Below are 25,328 nucleotides of genomic sequence, written 5' to 3' on the forward strand. Positions count from 1 at the left end.
TATGTTGTAATTTTCTCTGCTTACCAGTGCAAGAGTGATAAAATGTGAGAGCTTAGTATTGTATGACCTATAATGTATGCCAGCTCAACGCTATTACCCCCCCCCAATATATGTGCCCCCCCCCCCCCCCCCCCCCCCCCCCCCCCCCCCGCCTCAAGTCAGTCTACAGCTGGCATACAGCCAGTTTTTAGTCATGTATTAACATCTATCGCGGACATAAATGTGATCAGGCACACAGCGTACTCATGTCTAAGTATAGTGGTGGACTTCAGAAGGACGTCTTGTAATTTTGGGTTACATCCTGATATTTTGAGGGCCATTATAGACACTCGATTTTGCTTCAATGCTTTGAATAAATAAATCAAGACATCCTCATGTGAATGCTAATACAGAGTTGTTTTTGTTGTATGAGCTTGAAGACAAATGAGTCATTTCTAAGGTTTAACTTCCCAGTGAAAGACAGCTCGTGCTATATGAGCCTTGGCCAAGGGCAAACCAGCAATACATTAGACAGAAAAGGGAATTATCTGTTTTTATGGCTACAGGCATTTCAGTGAGCACTTTCACATCAGTGACCTTGCTCATATGTGATTCTCCTACATTTAAACTCGTGCAGAGGAGCCAGATATGTGATTAATTAAGGCAGACTGCTCCGTTTCCATTTTTTCTTTTCCTGTGAAGACTCGGGTGAGGAAAGCATGTTGGCACGGGAGGGATCAAAGTGGTTCTTGGCCAAGGAAGAGCTAAAAGTCCTAAGATATTTGTGGAACGTTCCGGTTATACAAACACAGTACCGATTATGGAAATTAAAAAATGTTTCAATGTGAGTCCAACAAAGGCTTAAACGGTTGAAGCCCTTGATAACCTGTTTTTCTATAACTAATGTGGGCATAATCTGAGTTTATTCCAAGAGATAAACCTCTCTTTTTCTCTCAGTTATCAGTAGTGGCACTGCCACAGAGAGATGAGTTTTCATATTCTGTTCCTCTGAATAACCATCTATGCCTTTTTTAAAATTTGTCACAAGAAAATGACATTAAGAAAAGCTCTGTTCACCAGGTTTGAGGGTTTTTGGTTTTTTTTTTTTCTGTGAAGGATGATGATCATTTTTGGTTGCTTGCAGTAGTGCTTAGCCGGGCCGAACTATGAGGTGGTTGCCTGGCAACAACACAACTAATTTTGTATGCTGGTGTTGCTTTGACAGAAAACCACAGTGTCTTACAATCTGTTGATCATCCCGTTGTCCATTTTTCCTTCAGATTGTTTAGGAAACAAGTTATCCCTACAGCCGGTTGATAATATTTGTCTTTTTGTTTACCACATGCGTTGCATCTCTGAAGCCTAATCAATCATATTTTGCCTATGATTATGCAGTAATTAACATTAATGAATATTTGTAAGCCTTCAGCTTGGAAAGTTGAAACATTGGACTTCTATTCAGTAGCTGAATTGAGATCCCAAAGGTGATGATTATGATGAAGATTTTAATGTGATATTCTTTTAATTCAACAAGCAGACACCATGGACACTCAAATAAAATAAAATAAAATAAAAATCAAACTTTTGACAAGCATTATTTTATTTTATTTTATTTTGTAATCCAGTGGCTGGCCAGATTTGACAGATAGGTAGGATGGATTTGTCCCGCGGGCCACGAGTTGATCGTCACTGGTGTTAAGTTCAAACAACTTCCAGTGTCCTTACAGATTTTAAAGAACTGGAAGCCAGACACAGATATTTTGACTTGATAAAAACAATGAAGATTGCTGTGATTATCAATCAACTTGGTGATTAAGTTCTAAGGTAGCGTAGCTACATCAGATAGCCTTTATTTGAGTCTTTGTAGCAGGAAGACTGTCACTGACTACAGTGTAAAAGAAGCAGTTGGTGACTCTGTGTGTATCAGGTGAAACACATGGTAGTCCACTCTCTCCTGATGTCACCAGTAGGAGTTGGCAGCAATAACACATGTGGCAGACACTGATATTGGCAGAACCACGTAAAAGAAAAATTGGCAGAAGGTGACTTTCTGGGTAAAAATGTTAAACTGTTTGTCATGTTTTCAATGATTCCAGTCCAGTCTTTTGTAACAAAGCTAAACCCATTTTGTAACAAAACCCATTTCCATGTGCCAAAATGTAACTCCATTCACTCTGCTCTCTCCTCTGGCCCATAATGAAATCACCGTGTGACATTCTCAGCTTTAGAATACTTGTTTTGATGCGATCAGTTTGTTTGGACTGATCTTTTTGTTAATTTTTATGTCATATTTTGTTTCCCTCACAGACTGGCAGAAAAGAGAAAGGTGACCCACTGAACTCAGCCATCGATAAAATGACCAAAAAGACCAGGGACCTGCGCAGACAGGTGAGTGAATTTTTAAAAGCTGGATAATTTTTATTTGTTATAAATTGCACAGCTCAGGTTTTAAAACCGTTCCATAAAGGGCTACAGTATACACTTTAAAGGGTGGCTAACTTTAATGCTAGTAAGGTCTGTTTTTTTTTTCTTCCCCTCACATAGTGCCAAATCAGTATAAAACCGTGCCGCTCCAACTGTGGTCATTTCTCAACCGGGGAAATATATAGATTTATGTGTTTATCACCGATCGTCTTCTAAGAGCTAATACACACAACATATACAAAACATGAATTTATCCTACATTAATGTACCACACAAAAATGAGGGGAGAAACAATAATTTATTACAGGCTCTTACTTCCAAAGGTGCAGGTAGAGATAGAGAGCAGTCTGTTTCCTGGGACTTACTGGAAATGTTGAGAAAATTGATAAAATATATTGAGGGAGGGGTGAAATACTAGAGGGAGTGTGAGTGGACTCATCACTCATATCCAGCTGCCTGCTTCATTTTCTACCTCTCTAAATGCAATCCTGGGCATGGCTCGATCCGATACTCAGGAGTTGAGCCCAAATGCTGGTGACACTGTCGCCTCAGCAGTGACAGAAAAGAAGGTATCGGATTGATATATGTATTGGTAGCTACTCCAGGTTGCAGTATTGGCATTGGCCATGAAGAGCTTGTATCGAACCATCCATCCATCCATTAATTTTCATCCGCTTACCGGATCACGGGGGCAGCAGTCTCCATGACCGCCACCCAAATCACACTGCACCTTATCAACCCCCCTGAACCTTCCTGCGGGTGGCGAGTCCACTGGAAGGGACCAACCGCCCCAACCAGGATTCGATCTCCCCCAGAAGGTGACCCCTGGGTTTCCACACCAGTGACAGAGACGTTGCCTCTGGGTCAACGCGCCACGTTGTATCGAACCATCCCTACTTTACACGTTTACAAGTTTACAGTCACAAAACCGTCTGTACTCGTACGAGGTAGTTAGGAACATATACAGAGAGTATTGTGGGGGAGGGAGGGGAGAGAGAGTGAGGGAGCAGTCAGCTGGTCTGATCAGCGCTGTTGCTGTGATAAGCTCAGTAAGTGGGTGTGATTGGTGTCTGATTACTGCATATCTGTGAGTTGATGATTTCAGTCGAGTGAAAGAACAGGTCAGGTGTTGAACCCCCCCCCCACCCACCCGCGCACATCGGCCTGTGATTGCTCAGAGAAAAGAAAGTAACATGTTTGCCAGCTGTGCTCCGTTGGAGTGTCATTACTCCTCCCTTCCTGCCAGATGTTCCTATTTTTGGCACGTGACAACATCACTGTTATGATGACCTGACACTGCAGATCTTGCACTTCATGTCCACGTTAGTAAATGGATCTGCTGGCTTCACTTTTGTTTTGTTTTCTTGTCCTGCAATGGCTGGTGAATGGTTCAGTACACAAAAAGGCGAAAAAAAAAACATTTCGCCTTGGGCAGTCGGTTTAAACCAGGCATGCCCAAACTGTTCCTCAGAGGGCCGTGTGGCTGCAGATTTTTGTTCCAACCAATCAACCAAGAGCACATAGTTTGACCAATCAGCTGTCTGAAGACTTAGACCAGTTGATTAAACCTGTCAACTCAGGTGTGCTACTGTTTGGTTGGAACAAAAACCTGCAGCCCAGTGGCCCTTCGTGGAACAGTTTGGGCGCCCCTGGTTTAAACGGATATAAAAATCAGCATTTTGTCTAGTTTTTAATTAATCACACCATAGATAATAGACATAAACGAGCCACAGGATGGGACTCCAAGCCTTTATGTGTCTAGGTTCTGGACAGACAAACTCACTCCAGCTCCACAGGTACAATGTCAATACAATACAAACAACATAATTTTATACAATCGGATATTGATGTATGTGACTCCTTTGATTCAGACGAAATATATATATATATATATATACACATATATATATGTTATATATATATGCTATTTGCTGTCTTGTAAACCAGAGGAAACAAACTAAAGTGTGGACTCATCCACATGAAAAGAATGTTTTAAGGTGTGCTTTTTTTCTTATGATAACCCTATTTCTTTTAAATAAAATAATAGTAATTTTGGACATAACAGATTTTGGCTTTGCCATGTGAAAGCAATTCATTTACACTGCATTTTGCAGTAGCCTCTGACAAACAATACTGCAATATTCCTTTAATAATATCTAAAACAACAGAATGTCAGTGGAATATGACTTTCTTCAAACCACACTTTAATGTTATTGTCAAAACATAAATATGATAAGAGGAGAAGAAGTCCTTTATTCGTCCCACGGTGGGGAGATTCACAGCAGTGGAGTACAGTAGAGGGTTTAAAGAAGTAAAGTGAGAGATATCAATTAAATATCAAATAATATCACTACAATTGTATTTATTTATTTTTCAGTGCTTTACTTATTCCTTAAGGGACACCACTCTGCATGTGATCAATCAGTGAAACACCCCAGTGATTAACACCTGACACACAGGAGCTGCACTGGAATTCTTCTTGATGCTTACTCAACAGCTTCACTGATCTCTGCTGAGATTCCACTTTACCCACTGGGCCACATCATAGACTTCTATAGTCATTAGATTCTCCTGACTTTGATTTTAGAGTTTGACTGCTAACCTTTCAGGATATTTACCCTGAAACTATGTCCACCAGGGACGATGTGCAGAGATGACCCGTGGTGGTGTCCTCTCTGACCTCTGAAGGCCAGACAATCATTTCAGATGGGATGCTGTAACCCTGCCTCCCAGTAGGCAGTTGGTGGGGCTGCTGTCATACTGGCAGGCAGTGTTCACACTGACAGGATGTTGTATTGACTCATGGCTTGGCTTGACAGAAAGGGAGGTCTGTTTGAGCATTTTGTGCTCAACGGGAGGGCAAAGCCCTTGCACACATGTTCCATTACACGCTGCTACAATACCATAATATGCAAACACAAATTGAGTTCGGCAACTCAGCGGCGCCGCATACAGGCACAAGGCCTTCACGTAGTTGGCAGGAAAATTGTGCACTTTCTGTCTCCTCTCTCCTGTGAAGCAGAGGAGATAAATATTAGAGCAGTTTCATGTGTCAGAGAACAGACAGCCCCTGTGAAATGGAGCACCTAAGACTGAAACAAGACTTTTGACAACACTGTAAAACAAGGCTGACTTTTTTTTTCCCCTCCCTCTCTGAGGATGTCATATATATACATACAACACAATGTGTGCCTGTCTGCCATCGCCTGGCAACCTCTGTACATGCCAAATATGTCATTCTGCCTTTGTTTCCACCGTGATTTTTTCGCAGTGTTTCTCAGTCTTATTGCGGGTACTTGTGAATGGACATTACACTGAAATATTTAAAATCTGAAAAGCAGTATTAGCTTCTCCATCTATTCACTGGTTTGTGTTTCTATTGAGGTATTTATTATTATTTGCTGGCAACATGCTACCCACCCACTGCTGACTGTACCAGCACTGTGCCTACTTCATCAGGCTTCTCTGTGCTTCTCTCCAGGTTTGTCAACCCTTCGTTTGACATAACCAGTCCAGGCCGGTCGTGCCTGCATTAGTGGTTTTCATTAATGCATTAAAGGGTACAACGTTGGAATTAAGGCTGTCTCACTTAATGCACAAGTACATGACCTTGTTCCTCTCTCTGCGAAAAGCACATCTCTGGTGTGTACTCCAGTGATTATGTGGGTCTCTTGAAACCCTGAGATTGAAATAACAGATTCATGAGAGTGGATTATGGATCTTTGTTAAAGTGCCATTTCAAACGAGAAGTATTTTTCTCAGATTCTAAGTCTAGACATTTAGATGAAGGAACTTCTGGGTGGAACTTTATAAGGGATCTCAAACAGATGTGAACATTTTGTTGGTAATTTTATCATTAGAACAAAATTAAATAAACATTTGTGCAGGTTTATTTTTTTATTATTTATTAAAACAATGAACAGCTGCAGCAGCTTTTATCTGCTCAGGACATTGTTTTTTTAAATATATTTTTTATGTCTAAAAGTACGCCTTACTCGCCAGGCATTTAAACTCATGTCCACCTTGGGATAACATCCATTTTAAATGTGACATTCAGGAGCCTGTCTTCCTTTTAATTAGTATTCACTTTGAAACCAGTATGATAAAGTTGCTGGAAATAAGCCATGTGTTCTGCCATCCTGTCTGTAATGAATGCATCTGTCAGTTCAACTCTCAGGGCCCTGTTCTGACTGATGGCTGATTCCTGGGTTCCCCATAGCAAAGGTTTCTCATAAATTCTTCTTTGCCTCTCTTTATGCTCCAGGTTCTTGGATTAACTTCCATGTCTGCCACTGGCTTGTTGATCGGTGCAGCTGTTTATAATTGTTGAGGGGTTATCAAGTTAGGGAGCAACATCTGCCATATGTCTCGTCAGCTGCAGCACTGGTGTCATAACTAATGTTTCAGGAAAGTAGAGGAAAAATTTAAGTATATCAAATGAAATGATTTCAGGCCATTCATTAAAATTTGCTTAATTGTATAAATGTCACTAATGTGAGAAATTCAATAAAATATAGCTATATACCAGATTTATGGCTAGTGCAGGTAAAGATGGAGTTAATACAAAACACTGACATAGAAATATAAATCATCTGTTCAACTGAATAATAGATACAGCCTCAGAAAATGATCATTAAATGCTAAAATAAATTAACATTTACAGCTTGCATTTCAGTATTTACATCGCAGTAATAGTGGGAATATAAGTCTTCTAACCTTAAAACATCACTAAAGTTTCTAAGTTTAACTTGATATTATATATTTTTAAGGATCTGGCTTCAATGTTTCTTGAATAGACACAAAGAAGTGAAATGATATGACCCACATTGAAACGAGTCAAATGTGCTTGAAAAACAAACTTAGCATATCACTGACTCAGTGGCTGCCCCGAGCCCCTGTTTCTCTGCAACATGAAAGTCTAGTCTGAGAGTCATGGGAAACATCCACACCTGAAGTGAGTTTTTTATGTGCAGTCTACTTGTAAATTGCCAGAGTTCTTTATTAGAATAAAGGTTGGATATCCAGCAAAATCATCCAAAACCCAGCTGTTATTTTTACATCATATCCTTGTGACCCCCCCCCCCCAAAAAAAAAAAAACAAACACACTGTATAGAGGGATGTCCAATGTTACATTTTTGCCGATATGCCGATATTGTCCAAACACTTAATTTCAACCAATACCGATATAGTCCTGGGAATATTTATTTATCTGTACAAACCACTGTATGAGTTGCTGGCACCAGCATTCTGCATAAAATCCCCTGAATGCCAAGATACATTAATAAAATGAGCTGTAATGCTGCCATCTAGTGACTTTTACAGTCATATACAACCGTTTTTCCCTAAAACTATTTTTAGGACAGACATCATTGGCGAAACACAGGCATTACATTATCGGTTTTAATTATCATCGAAAAAAAACAATAACGATTCTTACAGATATTACATAACTGTGCTAATATCGGTTTGATACTATCGGTCGGACATCCTTTTTTCTTTTTCTTCCATCAGATTATGTTGAGTACACATAATACATCCATTTCTGTAGTTATCTGGCTTTGCATCCACGATAAATGTTTTGGAAAAATTAAAATATGAACGTACACCAAGGACTGCAATTAAATAGGAGAGCGGTGTTTCCTTGGCTTGTGTACACGCCGGTGTGTGTTAGGGACATGTTATGCCTGCAGTCACTCAGCCCCTCACTTACTCCTCCAATATTCTCCACCCTGAAGGTGAAGAGTCTCCACTGAGAGTTGCCTCACTGATGAATGACTGCACACTGAATGGTCCGCTAACTGCAAATTTATACTGTCTGATAATCCAAGGCTCTTGGCCTACAGAGTCAGGCCTCTGGCTGCCAACCCACACACACTGAAGTGGCTTGTCCTCACCAGACTTGGAGGCATTTTTATTCGTACCTCGGAGCGTCTTAATATCCAACTTGCATATAACGTAATGTGAGAGAACTGAAATAATTTTAGGAGTTTTTTTTTAATGTTGTTGTTTTTAATCAAACCCACTCGGTCTTTAGTATCATCTTCTTGCTTCTCATCAAATATTGCATTGCAAGTCAATGTTTTTTTCAAGTCTGGACCCCGGTCCTCCTGCTGTGAGTGCTCTTGACATTTTCTTGACAGTTGCTCTGCCGACCCCAAGGTACACGCTGCTATTTAGGCTGAATCAACAGTGAATCATAATAGTAGAACCTGAAATGCAACTGTGAACATTAAGAACTCTGACAGCGTTCCATTAAAATCAAGACTTTTTTGTGTTTTCCTGCTCTTGTGTGTGTTTAAAGGAAAAACAATTCAAAAGTGCAGACTTTGACTCAATGTATGTAACATACACTCTATATCTATAATATTTGTCTTTAGTCTACAAATATTCATTTTTTTGTTTTTGAAAATATATTGTTATAAATTGAATTATTAAAAAACTACTTACAAAATCGTATTAATTTTCCAAAGTTAGATTGCTGCCCCAATTTCCTTCAGCGCTGATGTTTTTACACCGTGTACTTGGTCATTTTTAGCACAAATGAGTGGAGTTTTTATTCTCCATTGCAGCTAATTATTATCCACCATGGATTTATACTTTATATAATAAACAGAGAAAAAAGACAGTTTTGTTATTGACAAGTCTTTCAAGTTATTAAATATATTAAAAAAATGCAATTTCAAAATGTTTATTTAAGTTTAACTTTATTTACAACATACGTATCCTATACAGGTTGTTTTTAATTTTTATTTTCCAAGCACATTTTTTCAAATCCATTGTTATATATTTTAATTCACTACTGTATATAAGACGGCAGCGTCGGCTGACTGCAATTCTTCACTTGTATAATATCTCCTTTGCCAATTTGCTCACAGCCTGTATGTGAAATCTATACCTGCTGCAGAATCTTAAAATGGCACCAACAGCTGTATCTCTATTCATTTCTGCCTCCTAACAAACCACATGTAAAATGGCATTACACTCAGAGTTGGAACCCCAGTGCACCGTGGGAGTGGAGCAGTCGCCCTTTCAACTTGTAATGAGCAGAGCCTTTGCTATCTGCTGGAATTCCTGGTCTAATTTCCTTTAAGTGTTAGTGAAATACAGAGAGAGTGTTAGAGGGTAAAGGGTGGGGGTGCAGAGCGGAGGGAGGGAGATCTAAAAGATTGAAGATGGATTTCTGTGGGAGTGGTGTGTAGGCATTAGAATGCTGATGGTGCAGGAGAGACTGCGACTTGGGAAATCGCTCGTCTGTATCATCCCTCTGCTCAAACCCACCGTCAGTATCACTTTCACTGCTGGGCATTCATCAGTGGCCCAACGCCCAGACCTCTTACACATATCCTGTCTCTATGTGTCTGCATGTGAAATCAACTGGTGATTACTCCTGAGCAACAAATGCAACCATTTTTTTCTTAGCAGATGTATTAAAGTGACTCGTACACATCCTGGTACCAGCAGCTATTTCTATTTCCTTTTTCTTTTTTTAATCTTTACGACCAACCTGAGTGAAGTGCCAGTGACTACAGGGTCTTAAAATCCTACTGTTGAATCACATCCTCCCACGATTTAGAGCTAGCATCAAAAAAGCAGACTAGTACAGGAGTGGTACCTGGTACAATATTGTTTATTTACTGCAGACGTCAAACGGTGAGAGAATCATTCCCATTTGGTCGTACCATTACATTTACACTTTACATTAGAGCTGAAGCATACAAGATATAAGATGGTACATAACTGACACGTTCAAAAAATACCAGTCAATCACTGCTACTGTTACAGTTCTTCAGTTCTGACGCTATCATTCAGTACGGATACTGAAGTGTTCTTTGCAGATGAACGGATGGACGAAGAACACTGACGCAGGTTTGTTTTCTGGAAAAGAAAGAAAGAAAAAACAATATTCACAACTCACAGAGTTCGTATTGATTTCTTAAAATCAATGACCCGGGATAATAGTGTTCTGGACAATGGAGGGGAAGATGTTTACAGCATTTGTAGCCTCTGCTTTTCCCCTGCACCGGTCAAATCCATTATTTGTCCAGAGGCAATAATGAAAAATGTTCTACTTTTTGGAATTCAAAATCCACCATCCATCCACATTACTCTACAGATTATTAATAACAGAATATTTATTCATTGACTTTGTTGAATTAACCCCCCTTTGACTTTTCCATCTATCGGTCTTTTAATTGACTCCTTGCTGCTTTAATATTGGTTTTCTAGGAATAGAGTCCAAAGGTGTGAGGTTTTAAAATTAAATATGCGTCCAAAGTGTTGTTAATTAAACACGGTTTTATTGAATAGTATAATTTGTAAGAAAAACAGAACTTGAATCTAGACATTTTGCAATATACCGTAGCATTACCGTCTGCCCACAAAGTACCTCTTTTAATTTGTGTGAACTTTGAACCACTTGTAAGGTTAATTTATTTGGAGTATTTAATAGACGACCTCACAACCTCTGTTCCTATTAACATTACACTATTCTTTCAATTAATTGTCCACTTACAGCTGTGTTTATGTTGCAATTACTGCCCAATAACGCAGTTAAGATATATGATCGTGTAGTCTGGAAAATTACCACAAATATATTGTACAGTAATTAAATGATAATGCTACATGGGAGGGCATGTACTTATTTCCCAATGGTGTATTTTTGTCTCCTTCAGTGTTGCCGTCCTCTGAAGGACTCTGTGTGTGTAAGACGTAGTAGTTGTGTACTGCAGTTTCTATTGACTGCCCTCTGGCATTTCAGCAGATGTCCCAGTGAGTAGCAGGGCTTAGTGTCCATTCACTGTTTAGTAAGACGTCCAGTCCCATGGCCGGTTGGGACAAATTATCCCATAACCCCCAGCAATAAAGGCCTTAAGGAAAAAAAATGGCAGAATTCAAGCATTCAAGAATTCTTGAATTTTTTTCTTCAATGCCGATCCTGAAACTCAGATCGAGCAATCCCCTAATTGCTACTAATAATGTTGTCCCCTAATCATGTGTGTGTTTGTGTTTGTTTCAGCTGAGGAAGGCAGTGATGGACCACATTTCAGACTCTTTCCTGGAGACCAACGTCCCACTCCTGGTGCTCATTGAAGCGGCAAAGAGCGGAAATGAGAAGGAGGTCAAGGAGTATGCCCAGGTGTTCCGTGAACATGCCAACAAACTGGTTGAGGTTGGTCATAAATTATTCATAAGAACGCATGCACACGCACTCCCACACAATAAGGTCTTCTTTTACGAACTGCTATTGAAGACCCAGTTTCTACCAAATGAAGGCCAGCAGCTTTGTTGGATACAGTCATTTGTCCTAGTACTCTGGACATAGGAAATTATATACGTATACATATGCAAAGTGAGAGGAGAGACCATTCTAAGAGATTTCACAGAGGAGTAAAATAAATTTAATAATTTATATAAACTTATAGCAAATTAAAGTCGATCAAGTACTGAATATTCTTATTTTCAGAACTACAGAATACTACAGAATTACATTTTCAGTAGAATATCATCAAATGTACTGCAAATACCTCTTGTCTTCAATATATATTTAACAACATATTGAGCATGCAGAGTTCCTGGGCTATTGCCATGTATGTGTTTAATATGTTTTTAATAGATTTTACATAAAGAGAGCAGGATGTTTTTGGTAGCTTGGTTGTTAACCTTCCTCCATAGATAAAAACATCTGCTAAATCCATACATGAAAATGTCAATATTACACAAAGCTATTCAAACAACAAACACATTTATATATGTATGCTTTCATTTTGAACATCTACTAATTCTATATATAACTAAACATTTTCATGACCTCTTCTGAAGTACATGCAGGGCTGCCTAAGGGTCACGAACCCCCAGTTTCTTTTGGCAATACAAAAGTTGGACACCTTTAAAAGGAAACAAAGTATGAAATGTATATTATCTTTTAATGTTGAGCTGTAGGGGTAATTTCCTTTGATCATTTCTTCTATGATCTGTGGTGGGAGTTGGCCTTTTTTTCTTATTTCAAATTCAAATGAGCCTTTGTTGCCCTCGCTCCGGCTGCTCTTTACTTGTTGTTGCTAAAAACAGCGGCGTGGCTCCCTCTGACATCAGCTGAGAGAGTGAGTGATTTCTGTGCCCTTTTAGTGTGTCCCAGCTGTTTGCTGATGAGGGAGGATGTGACTGATGCGTCACGCAGAAGCCGTCTTCTGCATTCAGCCGTGTCGGGACTTTGTTTGGCCCAGTGATGTGCTGGGCAAATGGGAAAAGAAATTAAAAGTGATACGATTGTGTTTCTTTGGAAATTTAGATTTTAAGAATGTGGGAACACTGACAAACGCATTTGTTTGTATGGATGTGGAGCGGAAGACTGAGTCTTTGCAGGAAATAGCTCATTGGCTTTGGAATGGGTTTATCAAAAGCTCTTGTATGTGCAGTGTTTGTCAACAGATTGTTTCCCTCACTTGTAAAGAACACAGACTGATTTATCGTTTTTTAACGTCACAAATACAGACAATAGAATAAATGTGCATTATTGTGTTGTCACCATGGGTTCTAGTACCCACCCCAAAAGAAATACCTCAAACTAACAAAGTGACCTGCAATTTCCCCTATCTAGACTAGGTACCAGCACGTGGTAATATGACATATTGACAAAATACCAGCAAAACTATGAAAAGTACCACCAAATACTGACACATTCACTCAGCCAAAGGTTAATTCCTTGAGGTGCATAGGCCATAAATCAATAATGATGCATTAGAGGAGACATGTTGCTGATACAGCTTTTTATTGTCCACGGCCCTGCAGGGTTAAACTGGCTCATCGTACTCTCACGGGCAGGTCAGCACGTACATGTAAATGTAACTTTCATCAGATAATAAGGTCCTTTGTCAACATGTCTTGCATGAAAACCCCAGCCATTTAATGCTACCAAACTAATGATAAGTGTTGCCATGTGACACTGAATGGTTTACATTGTGTTTGGACAAAAAAAAAAAAATATTATTATTATTTTTTTTTATCCTGTTTGGTGCTGTTTGTGTAGCTTCAAAGACTTGTCCCAAGTCATCAGAACAGCGACTCTAGTTCTCTTGAGTGCATGTCTCAATGACTTGAGTTCCCATCTCTGGACTTTACACTAACTGGAAAAAAAAAGAAAATTATTAGTTGTTTCTTCATCTTTACAATACACATATGGGTTTTTTATGGTACATTTTTGCATTTTATCATACAAGAAAAAGGGCTATGTTTAAAGGTTACAGAAACAATACAAAACTGAGTTAGATTGAGTGAGATTAAATGATAGTGAATACAATTAATTAGTAGAAATGATCCAATCATGGGGTCCTGATGAACTGGCCCCAGTCCAATGTAAAAATGTCAAATGTAGGCACTTTTTCTATTCCCGTTGCCTATGGTGACAATGTTCATTACTCTTTCTCACAGCGTAGACAGCTGAAGCACTCGAGGCATTTCTGTATACTAAGCCATTTCATTCTTAGTGCTGTCATTATCATTACTTGCCTTATCAAAGACACAGTCATTATAAGTGCAACCTTCAAGATTCTCTCATATATTAGACTAATTAACATTCTGATCAGTCTCTACAGTCGTTTCCCCCAGTGTTAGGGTGGAGCTCTGTTAAAACAGAATATTAATTCACTCCTAAAAAAACAGTTTATCATACTTGATTGGTTTCAATTGGACTGTGTTTATTTGAGTCACTCTTTTTTTACCTGCTCTAATATTCCCCTTGAATCTACTCAGTGTACTTAAGCTAAAAACTGAAACATTTTTTACTCAGGGCTTTGCCACAAATCACCATTTTACCACGTTGTCCGTGACAGGAGAGTAGTCATTTCAAACAGGATTCATTATCGACTCAGTACCATTAAATGACCCTTTAAATTAAAAGCAAATATTCTCAGTGGCTTTAAGATTTCTCATTTCAAATAAATTATCCATATAAACATACTGCATCATTACTGTATTTTTCAGTGAGTACTCTCACTCGACCCATTATTCATACAAAGACTAATCTAATAGAGGGTATTGGCAAGCAAAATAACGGAACTCTGGACATCACGCAAAATTAAGTCAGTGAGTACCAGGGAGTTAATCTTCAGGTTTCAGGGTCAATTTTTCAATGTATATATAAATAAAACTTTGAAATATCTCCTGATGTTACTATTGATATGTGTAGAGTCTAGGGTCAGGGCTTTTTTTTGTGGATTGTGGATAATCATTAGAGCGGTAATTGTAACCAACACTGAGTTGGTTGACAGACTGCATCAGTCAACATTATTCTCTGTCCCACTGCGTTAGGCTCTTTACCAGACAGTTGACTGGGGTGTGGATGGATCACCAGTGGGGCAGATCTATTTGTGATGACAAAAACCTTTAGGCCAACATTAATCTGACTTCCTTTTCATAGAAAATATTAGCCTTAAAGAAAATCAGCATTTAGAGGATGCAATAACAGACAATTGTCGAAGAGATAAATCACAGCTGATGGGACACTGAGTTGGACACAATTTTTATTGCCATCAGCCCCCCCTCTATATTTTTCATTCAGTTACACTTAGACCTCTGATTCAATGCAGCGGGGGTTAGCAGAGGTCAAAGGAAAAGGAAGTTGTTCTTTAGCCAAGAACTGTTGGGACTGTTGAATTTATCTTAAAAATTATTCTCCTTTAAAACATCTGTACATTTGATGGGATTTGATCCAACTTCAGACCAACAAAGTTTCTATCACCACAAGTAAAAAAAAAAACAAGTATTGAAGTGGTTATGGAAAGATGACACCTAAAAAATCAATTAAAAACACAGTCTATAAAAGGCATGTCCAAACTGTTACTCAAAAAGGAGTGTTGCTGCAGTTTTTTCCAACCAACCAATAGTAGCACACCGTTTGACCAATCAGCTGTCAGAAGACTGATCAGTCGATTAAATGTGTTAATTCAAAAGTTAACAGTGATACTTCTCACTATACAGAGCATCTTGCCTTTGACCCTAATGATTTCTCACCATGTCAGTCACAGTACACCTACAGCGCCACCAAATGATCCCAGAAAATGACCATCAGCCAGAGTCACCCACACGAGGCTACGAGATATTTTTAATAGACGGAGACAACGTTGTGTCAAAGAGTCTGATTTCCTTCACACTGCAGAGAGGAAACTCGCTCGTGTGATAATGAATGGATGGAGACTAAAATGCCCGAGGCTCTTTTATGACGTTAGCAGTGGAAGTTACATTTTCTGTCTGCAGTGGCAAACATGTGGTGCAGCTCAAAGCCTTCTTCAGCGAGGCACAGTTAAAGACAAGAGGACTGGAAAACCTGTTTTATATCTGTTTTTTGGCTTGGGCTCTATATTGAAAATGTTAAATATATATTTACTCATGTAAACAGAACATATGTTTGTGTTATATGTTGTGATCGACAAATCGATTCTTCTGCTATTGCCCTAAAATGCACACATTTGCAATTACAGTTAAAATCTCTATTTCTTGCAAACAGCCTTAGCAACAAATCAGAATTACCTTGCACTCAGTTCATATGCAGTCCATAGATGGAGTAAGGGACTATTTTAGTTCGTTATTTTAGTTGCACTAATTGTGGCGATGCGCACATTTGCCTCTCAGTGTCTATGTTAATTTTTCTGCTTCTTGGTCCTTGTGTCTGAGAGGGAATTGGTCATCAATTATTTTCTAAAGAATACAGCTGTGCCTCAGGATGCAATCAACCAATCTTTTAGCCACGAGCTGACATTTATATTCTTTGTTTAACGTCCACAATGTCCTGAAAAGGGGACGAGGGAGATAAACAGATGGAAATTGCGGCATCATCAAGCATACATTCACAAAAGACTGCCCCCGGCCTTTGCCTGCAGGCTTAGGGGAATGAACTCAAGGGTCCATTATATTCAAAGACCGCATAAACCAGTGGCAACAGTTGTGTGACACAATCCACCAAACCGTACCGCAAGTAAATGGTTGCAAAAATAAGCTTAGCTGAGTGACAAACACCGACATCAGCAGACTCACTCAGAGCCTGAATAACTTCTATGAAGGTGCAACACACGACAAGCAGCAGTGAAAAGCCCGCTTTGCAGATATGACACTGAGTGGATTACACCAGATTAAATGTGACAACAGTAAAGGCAACAGAGGACTGAGGCTTGACATAAAACCATGTTTCCGTGGTCTGAACGGTAGACTTCCATTGGTAATGTGATATGTAAGCCTAGCGTAAATCCTTAATTATGGGATGTGCCCACGAGGGCTTATTCATATCATTTTTGATGTCTTCTAATGCCTTTTTACCCCCGGATTCACTTACCGTCTTCATTTTTCCATGATAGGAGCTTTATAGTGCTCCACAGTCAAGGACATTCAGACATGTCCTGTTTTGTGTCTAACACAGAGATTCTCAGACAATGGCGGTAATTCAATTAGAATATATTTCATAGAGCAATACATATTAGTAGGGCATAATATATAACCCAGCAGATATGGTTTGTAAAGATCTATCCAAAACCTTAATGGGCAGCGTCCTTGACTGGGGACATGTTGCACATAGGAATTTCCATTCGCAACATTGATTGACAAATTAATTGGTAATGGGTACGCTGGTAATTTGCATTCATGATATATTCAGTAGAAAAACGTAATGTCACTTGATATTCTTTACGTCGTCTTTAACCTTTAGAATCTAAAACATCGTTACATGTTCTTTCTTCCTCTTCTCCTTCACGCTGTAGTAAAAGCGTACTAATATTATCTCCTAAATTGGTGCTAGTAAGAAACCCTGCGGGCCAAATACATATTTTTCTGCATGTAATGAAACTTCATTAACGTTATTCTCCATTTTATTATCCAAAAACAAAACAAAACATGATTGTATTGAAAGCAATATAGCATGGCCTTTTTTCGTGATGGCCAAGGTAGTCCCTAATAAGCCTGAAGACAAATGCTGTTAGAAAGTTACCATAAAAAGGTTTTTAAAAAATGTCATTTTAAACCATAATTGGTTGCTGCCAAACTCACAACACGTGTTTATTTGGATAAATGTGATTCTTTTTACACAAATAGTTTAATATATGATTAGAGAAATGGCAAAACACTGCTACTAAATATTTACTACTACTACTACAATTATCACCAGGAATAAAGTTATTAACAACAATTGATTTATGAAGATTAATCAGATTAGAATGAACACAGTACAAAAAAATAAAAATTTCTACACACTGTGGGAAAGTCTTCATTTCACCAAACCACCTACAGCTTAAAATACCATCTTAACATCCAGTACGACTAAAATCCACCAACTCTTTTTATATCTTTGAGTTATATTTTGAAGTTTTTCCATAGTTTCCATTTTAATAATGCCATCTTAAATCAGTTACAAATGAAAATAGCTGTGAAACAAATACATCCACATGCTGCTTTTTGGCTTCCCACTGAAATACAGAACATTTTATTTTATAATATTAAGTGTCTTTTATAATATTGGTGTCTTATGTTCCGCTTCCGAAGGACAAATATTTCACTTTAATATCAACTGCATCATTGTTTTAATGAGGCCTAAGAAGTGATTTTCAAACTGTATTCCACCATAGGATCTGACCAAATCCATATCACGAGTTTTATGGATTTGCCCACAAGTGTGGCTTAGCTTGAGATATTGAGATATTGACTAGTTCTTACTCAACCATTTCTATCAGCATTGCTTGTGCCTCAAACAGACGGTCTAACACTTTTCCTGTGTGGCTCATCAATTCAAATACGTCTTTATAAAAGGGTAAATGAAACCACGTCCTGTAGCCGTTTCACCTCCTCAACAGCAGGTTAATGGCTCATCAAGAGTCTGTTCTGTCTCCTCAAAGGATCTTCTCATTCTCATGCCCACTCATCCTGATACAGCTTTAATCATGACATTGTACTGTGAGTGTGTGCATCCACAAATAACTGCGATGGAAAAACAAACTTTTGTCAAACTTGGAGAGACACGCCAATGTGGAGCATTTAAGCCAGGCCAAATCAGGTTCTTAACAAATGCAACAACTAGAAAACTCCAGTTCTCAGAGTCTGGCTCTCTGTCCATCTGTCAAACCAGACTGCAGAGTCAAAGTCTTAGTGACAGCCAACATTGCCCTAGAAAACAAAATTCCAAAGCACCATATGTTAACCCAGTGGTTCTTAAAGTAGGGGGCAGTCCACTATGGGGGCACCAAGCCATTGCAGAGGGTGAAATAAAATCCAATATGTTTCTTTATCTTTGCCACAGTGGGGAAAAAAACACTAGTTTCCAATGTTGTTATTATTATTGTTAATAATAGTAGTAGTTTTATTTTTATTTTAAGGACATAATGACAAATAATCTATATTACATTTAGAATCTCATTTGAAGTCACAGAAGACAATATAAGAAATTAGCTGAAAATAAAGCCACCACATAATCCTATGCATATACATACATGGTGTCAGACTTTATTTTTAGGGTTGTCGTTAACAAGTGACTCAGAACAGGTGCTTTGTTATTTCATGTACTTTGAAAAGAGTCATCAGTTGACGTAGAAACGTAGTTGTTAGTGCCCATAAACTGGTTGAGGACTTTTTTTATAACTCTTACCATCAAGGTGAGACTGTTTTGATGTCACAGGATGCAGCACAGCAACAACACACGAGGTCACATTACATCAGCAGTTTGTCTTCTGGGCAGATATTTTAACACAGACTTTGATTTCAATATGTGCTGTTGCAGCTCTTTTGAAGAAGTACAAAGAAACCGGCCGCATTGATGATGGCAGATGTGATGCAGAGCCAAGGAAACTTCTCCGTCTATCAGTGCCATCAGTTCAGAACTGGCACAAGCCACTGGGATCCAAATACACCAGTTAGTGTCTGGCCAGATATAATCGTTATGGTGGACCAAAAAAACATACCTCTGACGTGGAAATAAAGTCATGTGACTTGCCTTTGGGGCAAAACAGATAATAGGGTGTAGAAAAATGGCAGCAGGTGCTGTGGACTGATGAGCAGGAGAAAGTTTGTTTGGTGCAAGTGAGCAGTAAACAACCAGGTCTGTAGGAGACGGTGGAGCAGAGTGGAGGTTATTTGGAGATTTATGCATGTGTGTGTTCAGGATTAATTACTGTAGTGTCTTCAGTGCTGTGAAATAGAAGCAGATACTTACCCATCCTGCAAAACCAACAGGCTTCAAGACAGCGAACGCAAACAAACAGCCACTGGCGTTTAGACCAAGTCCTGGCTTGACCCCTTATAACAGAGCCTCGTCTTTCTGGAGTTACATTAAAAAACGGAAGGAATCAAATCTCTGTTGTGCAATAATTCTACAGTTGTCGAGATCCTTCAAAACTGTGTCCTAGTTCATCTTGAATAAGACATTTTTTGAAATGGTTGTCAACCAAAATATTATTAAGATTAATTAAGTCTTCCCCATATGTTTTAAAAATAATAAATCCTCAACAAGTTTTCTGTTCACAGGTTTTATCAGTTGTCATACAAAAAAGATCGTTTGCCTTGTCAGTGTTTTTTGTCAAAAATAATTTTAAAAAAAGCCATGAAGTGACTGTGAAGACATTCTGGAGGGGCTGCTCTATTCCTTTGAGGTGGAAAGCCCTAGTTTGTTGTTAACTTACATCATCAAAGGCCCTCCTCCATCTCATGTAATATTAACCTGTGCTAAACCAGTGGCAAACTGCAGCAGTGTTTACACAGCATTAGCAAAGTCTTGCAAAGCTACAGAGCAGGGCTGTCTCAGTGTTGCAGGATGAGAATGATCTAACGTTCAAGGGAAAAGCTGTTCACACTATCAGTAATTATGCCGTACCGCAGTCATGCAGAAAGTACTTTCTATTCTATTCTTTCATTTATTTTTTTCCTAATAATGGAGATAATATTAGTCATTTAGAAATGACCTGAATAGGTGAGGAAAGTGTTGTGGCGGTCAAGTGATGCAGGAAGGTATGCTTTTGACTTTTTGACAGGGGCTAACGTCTAATAATGAAGAGGCCTTTGAAAAAATGTGGGCTGAAACGATTGGGCCAAATGTGCTGGAAATTTAGCCCATTAATCACACAGTACTTTATTTAAACCTTTGCCATATACGGCTCCAAAGTAAGTCTGTGTGAGGGAGAGAAACTGCCGTATAAAATGCTGGCTTGTGCAGAAGAGAAGCCATCAATTCTCATTATGGAAAATAGATCATCTCTGCTAATAAGATCCATGACTTTCGACCACCGTACAAATGCATGGCTAAAACGAGCCAGTGATGGCATGTGCCATCCACTACTGATTAATTATGTGAGCAGCAAAAAAGGGAAAAAGAAAAAGCAGCGCGGAACCTCTGATTTTGCCCTAGTTAGCTTCGAAGGGAAGAGCGCAACATAATGCAGGTCAGGTCCTCTGGGAGATACAGATTATTACATAAGTCTTAGCTTTTATTCAAATATTTCTAATTAATATATGTAGACTCCCCTCTGTAGACTTAAAAATATAAATAAATAAGTAAGTCCTCAAAGTTTCAGTCTGAAGACTGAGGATCTTTCCTATTGCTCCTGTTATCAGCACTTTAAACCTAATTAGTAGCCGTGTGTAAGCAAAAAAATATTAACAACAATAAAAATAATAATTTATAAAGCAGCAGAAGAGTTCAGAGCAATTATTTCCCTGTCAAAAGTAGAGTTACAGGGTGGATGAGAGAAGAACTTTGGCAGCAGCAGAGATGTGCAGCAGGGGCGAGTAGCACTATAGATAATTAAGATCTTCCTTCCTTTCCAGATGATTAAGATGGTTTTACAGACCTTTAGAAGAGCCTGCAGAGAAAGGTGGTGGGGTTAGGTTATAAAAGAAAAAGAAAAAAAAAATCCTCTTCCTCTGGCTCAAATATTCAAAGCACACGTGGTTCACGGAACAGCCAGCTTCTCTGAAGCAATCTCTGCAATACATATGCAATATTACAACAGCGACTTTATTGTGGAAAGGACCATCTAACAAAGTGAACAATCCCAGGCTTTGACTCTCGTCTTTTCCTGGCAGAGCCTGGTTGTACAAACATGTTTTTTTTTCCTGAGAGACACTGTAGTGTTCTAATGAAAAGCATGACTTTTGAATGTGGGAATGCAGCAAATGTTATTCTACAGTATACTGTATTGCAGACCAATGTGGAGATACCTGTGTTTGGCAGTGCACCACTTCCAAAATAAATATTAGTGAAAGAGTTTAAGCCTCAAACTGTCCGTTTCAGCTCCAAAGGAAATAAATAAAAACACAACCATAAATCCAGTTGAGCCCCAATGTAATTTCCTTTCTTTTCTCACCCAGTGTAATCTTATCTCTTCCTCATCACTTTTCGAGGGTTTGTTTATTTATTTTTATTCCTCAGCTCCATATTTCCTTCTCTGGTTGTTCTTTTTTAGCAGAAGTCAGGGTCGATGAGAATAACGGGGATAAGGTGAGAAACAGAATGGGAATCAAGTGCGAGCTGATCACCATCTCATACATATTCATTAGGCCCAGGCTGCTCATTACACTATCTCTGATCCAATTCATAGCATATGCAAATGCAAATGCATGTGTGCACACAGAGGCAAACTTATTTTCTCTTTAAGCTAGCTGCTCAGATCATCACCACACTCAAGTAGCTAGCCTCTTGCTAATACGAAACTCTTTGCTGCCACATTTGATACATCTTAAGACGTATTTCCGTGCACGAGTGCTAAATTTCCAAGAGCTTGTGATGTGATATGCTATGTGCTGTGAGTGAGTGTAATGTGTGTTATTTTAGGTTCATTTCATCAATCCACATTCAATGATCTGCTGTAATTGGATTACCGATAGCCAGAGGGTGGATCCTTTCGTTTCACATTTTGCCATCGTACATTGTAAAACGAATGGGAACTCAGCGGTGACTCGCAACAGCTGTACGACATTTTACGTACTTCATTTCATACATCTCTGGTGCAGCAGTATGGTTCAACAAACAAATGGTGAAACCACACACCAGGTTACCTTCACTCCAACAGGCACGCACATATGGAGTACAAACGGCCGTGAGGACACTGGCGTGTCAGCACACAGGCTCTCAGCCACATGCATGTGTACCAGCGTACGTTTATAGTTGTGGTTGAAGTCAAACACTGATCTGTGACTATATCCCAAAAACAACCACCAATTGTTTGCCTAATATTTGCTACTGGATGGAACAGTAAGGTATTAAAGAGATGGAACTTTTTTTTACCCTTACCCATAAAGAAGTGATAAAAAATATTCAAAGTGTCTGTGTCGCTGCCACGACTTTATGATGGCGTTCATTCCCCCATTGACAGGGGAGATAAAGTTTTTTACTGGGTCAGCCTTATACTATGGGATAAAACTACCATTATAAAATACCAGTTGTACACATTCAGTAGCTGTACTGTCATCGCCTCAACTCCTCTGGGACTGTTCACAGACAGACATGATCAGAAGGAGTTCACCAGCCTTCAAAAAACAAATTCCTTGTTGAATTTCATTTGAATAAATAAAAAAGAATTATGGCACATCTGTTTGGATTGTTTGTCCGATTTAGTTCATGACGTCAACTACAACGCTGTCTGGAAACATTGATTAATATTATTTCCTTAACGGCCTGTGTACCTGAGTGACAAGTAAACAACAGGGCAAATCTGATCCTCGCCTTTTCCGTTTGTCAAAATGGAAAATTATGCTTCATTTTGCTCTTTGTGAGTTCAGTAATGACAGACCTCCAGCCCCTGCTATTTCTATCTCCATGGCAACAAACATCCTCCTGGTTAACAAGGACTGTTAAATCACACCGGAGCCAAATGACAAAATGATACTGATGGTGGTAAAGATGAGGCAGTTTGACCTGTGTGAAGGTACAGTACATCAACCTTAGGAGCCACAAAACAGTGTAGACAATGGAATAGTTGACCTCACTGTTAGACATCCAAGAAACCTAACATATGGGCAGCATTCATTCTAGGCCATGGCTAAAGCCGTTTGGAGACACAGACTTATCTTATTATACCTGCTGTTGAGTTTCTGTATTATGTTCCCGTCACTTTGACTGTATTGGTTGTGACTGTCACCACGAAAGCTTGACGCCTTGACAAAGCTTATTTCCAAAAAAGAATAGTTCCGTTCCAAATTGCAGTTTTATTATGAATCACTCAATTAGAGTGATACAAATAAAGATGAATTGCCTCGGTCTCGCAGTTTGAGAACCACACTCCCTGTCAGGGATAACCTGTAATGGGCTGGCTTTGGTCCATGTAATAGTGCGACATCAAAATATCTGTCGGACCTGCTCCATCATTTTAGAGGAAAGTGAGCACATTTGGCAGTTAGCTGGGGCCTGAGTGTCACACATTCAGTTAAGAGGCCCTGTCTGCACTTGTTGTGAGGGAAACCTATTTATTTACGCTGACCCTCTGCTATTCGGGGCCAGCAGCTCGGCTATTTGACAGCCGACCTCTGTCTGCTATTTCCCCAGAGTTTAGTCTGAAACAGACATCTCTCCAATGAGACGTTAGCCTAACACACTCAACGGTCTGTGCTCTGGAGGACATCAGGAAGCAGCACAAACACCACCACACCACCACACCACAGGGTGCTCTCATTCCCAGAGGTGTCAGAATTAAGGCAATGTTTCCACCGCACCCTTTCATGGCCTTGAATTGCAAACAACCCCCGTTCAGTTGAAGGTAGAATGAAATCGTACTCCCTTTAAACACTGTGTCCATGGCAGCTTTAATTATTAATTAATTTTTAACTGGCATTCACAAATCCTTGTAGAGTACAAATGTTGAAACAACAACAAGAAAACGTGCAGACAGTTAAAGTCACAGCAATGCTCAGATTGTATTATGACATTTTAGTAATACAACCTCATTAAGTCATTAATGCCCAGTAATATTCATAAATGGTTGAAGTGTTTTCCCTAATAAAGATCAATGTAGTTTGAAAGGGTTTTTCTCTCCGTCAGAGCTGGTGTTTATGAAAATATAATCAAATCCTTTTTTTCTTATTTTTTCTTTCCATTTACCTTCCACCTCTGCCTCTGCTGCAGCCATGCATACATGACATGCTAAGTGAAGGGGAGTCAACGGGGGATGTGCAATGCCTGCTAAGCTGGTCTTAGTTACAGGGCCGTTGTGATTAGATTAATGGAGCAGAAGGGCCCTATCGCTCTCTTCCAGAGGAGAGCTTTACTTTTGGGAGAAGGAAGGAAATCAAAGGGCGGAGGCTGCTTGGATACTGTTATAACCGCAGATGATTTTGTACATTTTAGGTTACAGTTTCTACACCTCTACAGTGGGTAGTTGCACAGCTGTGACAATACACTGTAATCAACATTTGGTGATATTTGTTTTTTAATGGCCGTGTGGTTCAACAGTGTTTTACTCTCTCTGTATCGACACAGTTTATAGTGAAATATTATCTTATGTTATTAATACACAAGGACGGTGCGTTGTCCAGTCTTAAACCTGACACTGTTGTTGTGACAGAGAGATCATTGTGAAGTACAAATAAGGTCAACGAAGACGTGGCTGCAGGAAGCTTTTACATCCGACGGTTGCCATGGTGCCCAACTGAACAATATTATTTTTATTTCCGTCATTTGCAGACGTCTCAAATCATTTTTTTTAGAATTCATGGTCAGGACTCATCCTGCTTTGTTCATTGCAGACGCAGATGGCCAGTTGTGTGTGTTTTTTTTTAATAAAAAAACTCCCCTCAGCATGACAGCGGTGAAAATGCCCATGTGGTGGCTGTTACATTAACAGCCTGTAACAGGCTGGTCCCAAGAGGTTAGATGGTGCAACAGTTTCCTTAAAGTGGTTGATCACGGCAACATGGTTGTATTATTTTTTGTCCTCCATTTTTTTAAACATGAGACGGTAATTTCGTT

The 25,328-nt window shown here is 39.2% G+C and overlaps 1 protein-coding gene across 3 annotated transcripts in view; it reads left to right on the top strand.

Moving 5' to 3' along the window:
• ctnna2 (catenin (cadherin-associated protein), alpha 2) overlaps nt 1-25,328 on the top strand; it is a 188,176-nt gene that overhangs the window by 122,441 nt on the left and 40,407 nt on the right. For all 3 annotated transcript variants that reach the window (XM_025058226.1, XM_017035265.2, XM_017035266.2), the window contains exons 8-9: nt 2,287-2,367; nt 11,421-11,573. In XM_025058226.1, coding sequence (XP_024913994.1) covers nt 2,287-2,367; nt 11,421-11,573 — 234 coding nt within the window. The remainder of the gene's footprint in view (nt 1-2,286; nt 2,368-11,420; nt 11,574-25,328) is intronic.

The sequence above is a fragment of the Cynoglossus semilaevis genome, chromosome 9, assembly GCF_000523025.1.
Source record: "Cynoglossus semilaevis isolate Cse_v1.0 chromosome 9, Cse_v1.0, whole genome shotgun sequence".
Lineage (NCBI taxonomy): Eukaryota > Metazoa > Chordata > Actinopteri > Pleuronectiformes > Cynoglossidae > Cynoglossus > Cynoglossus semilaevis.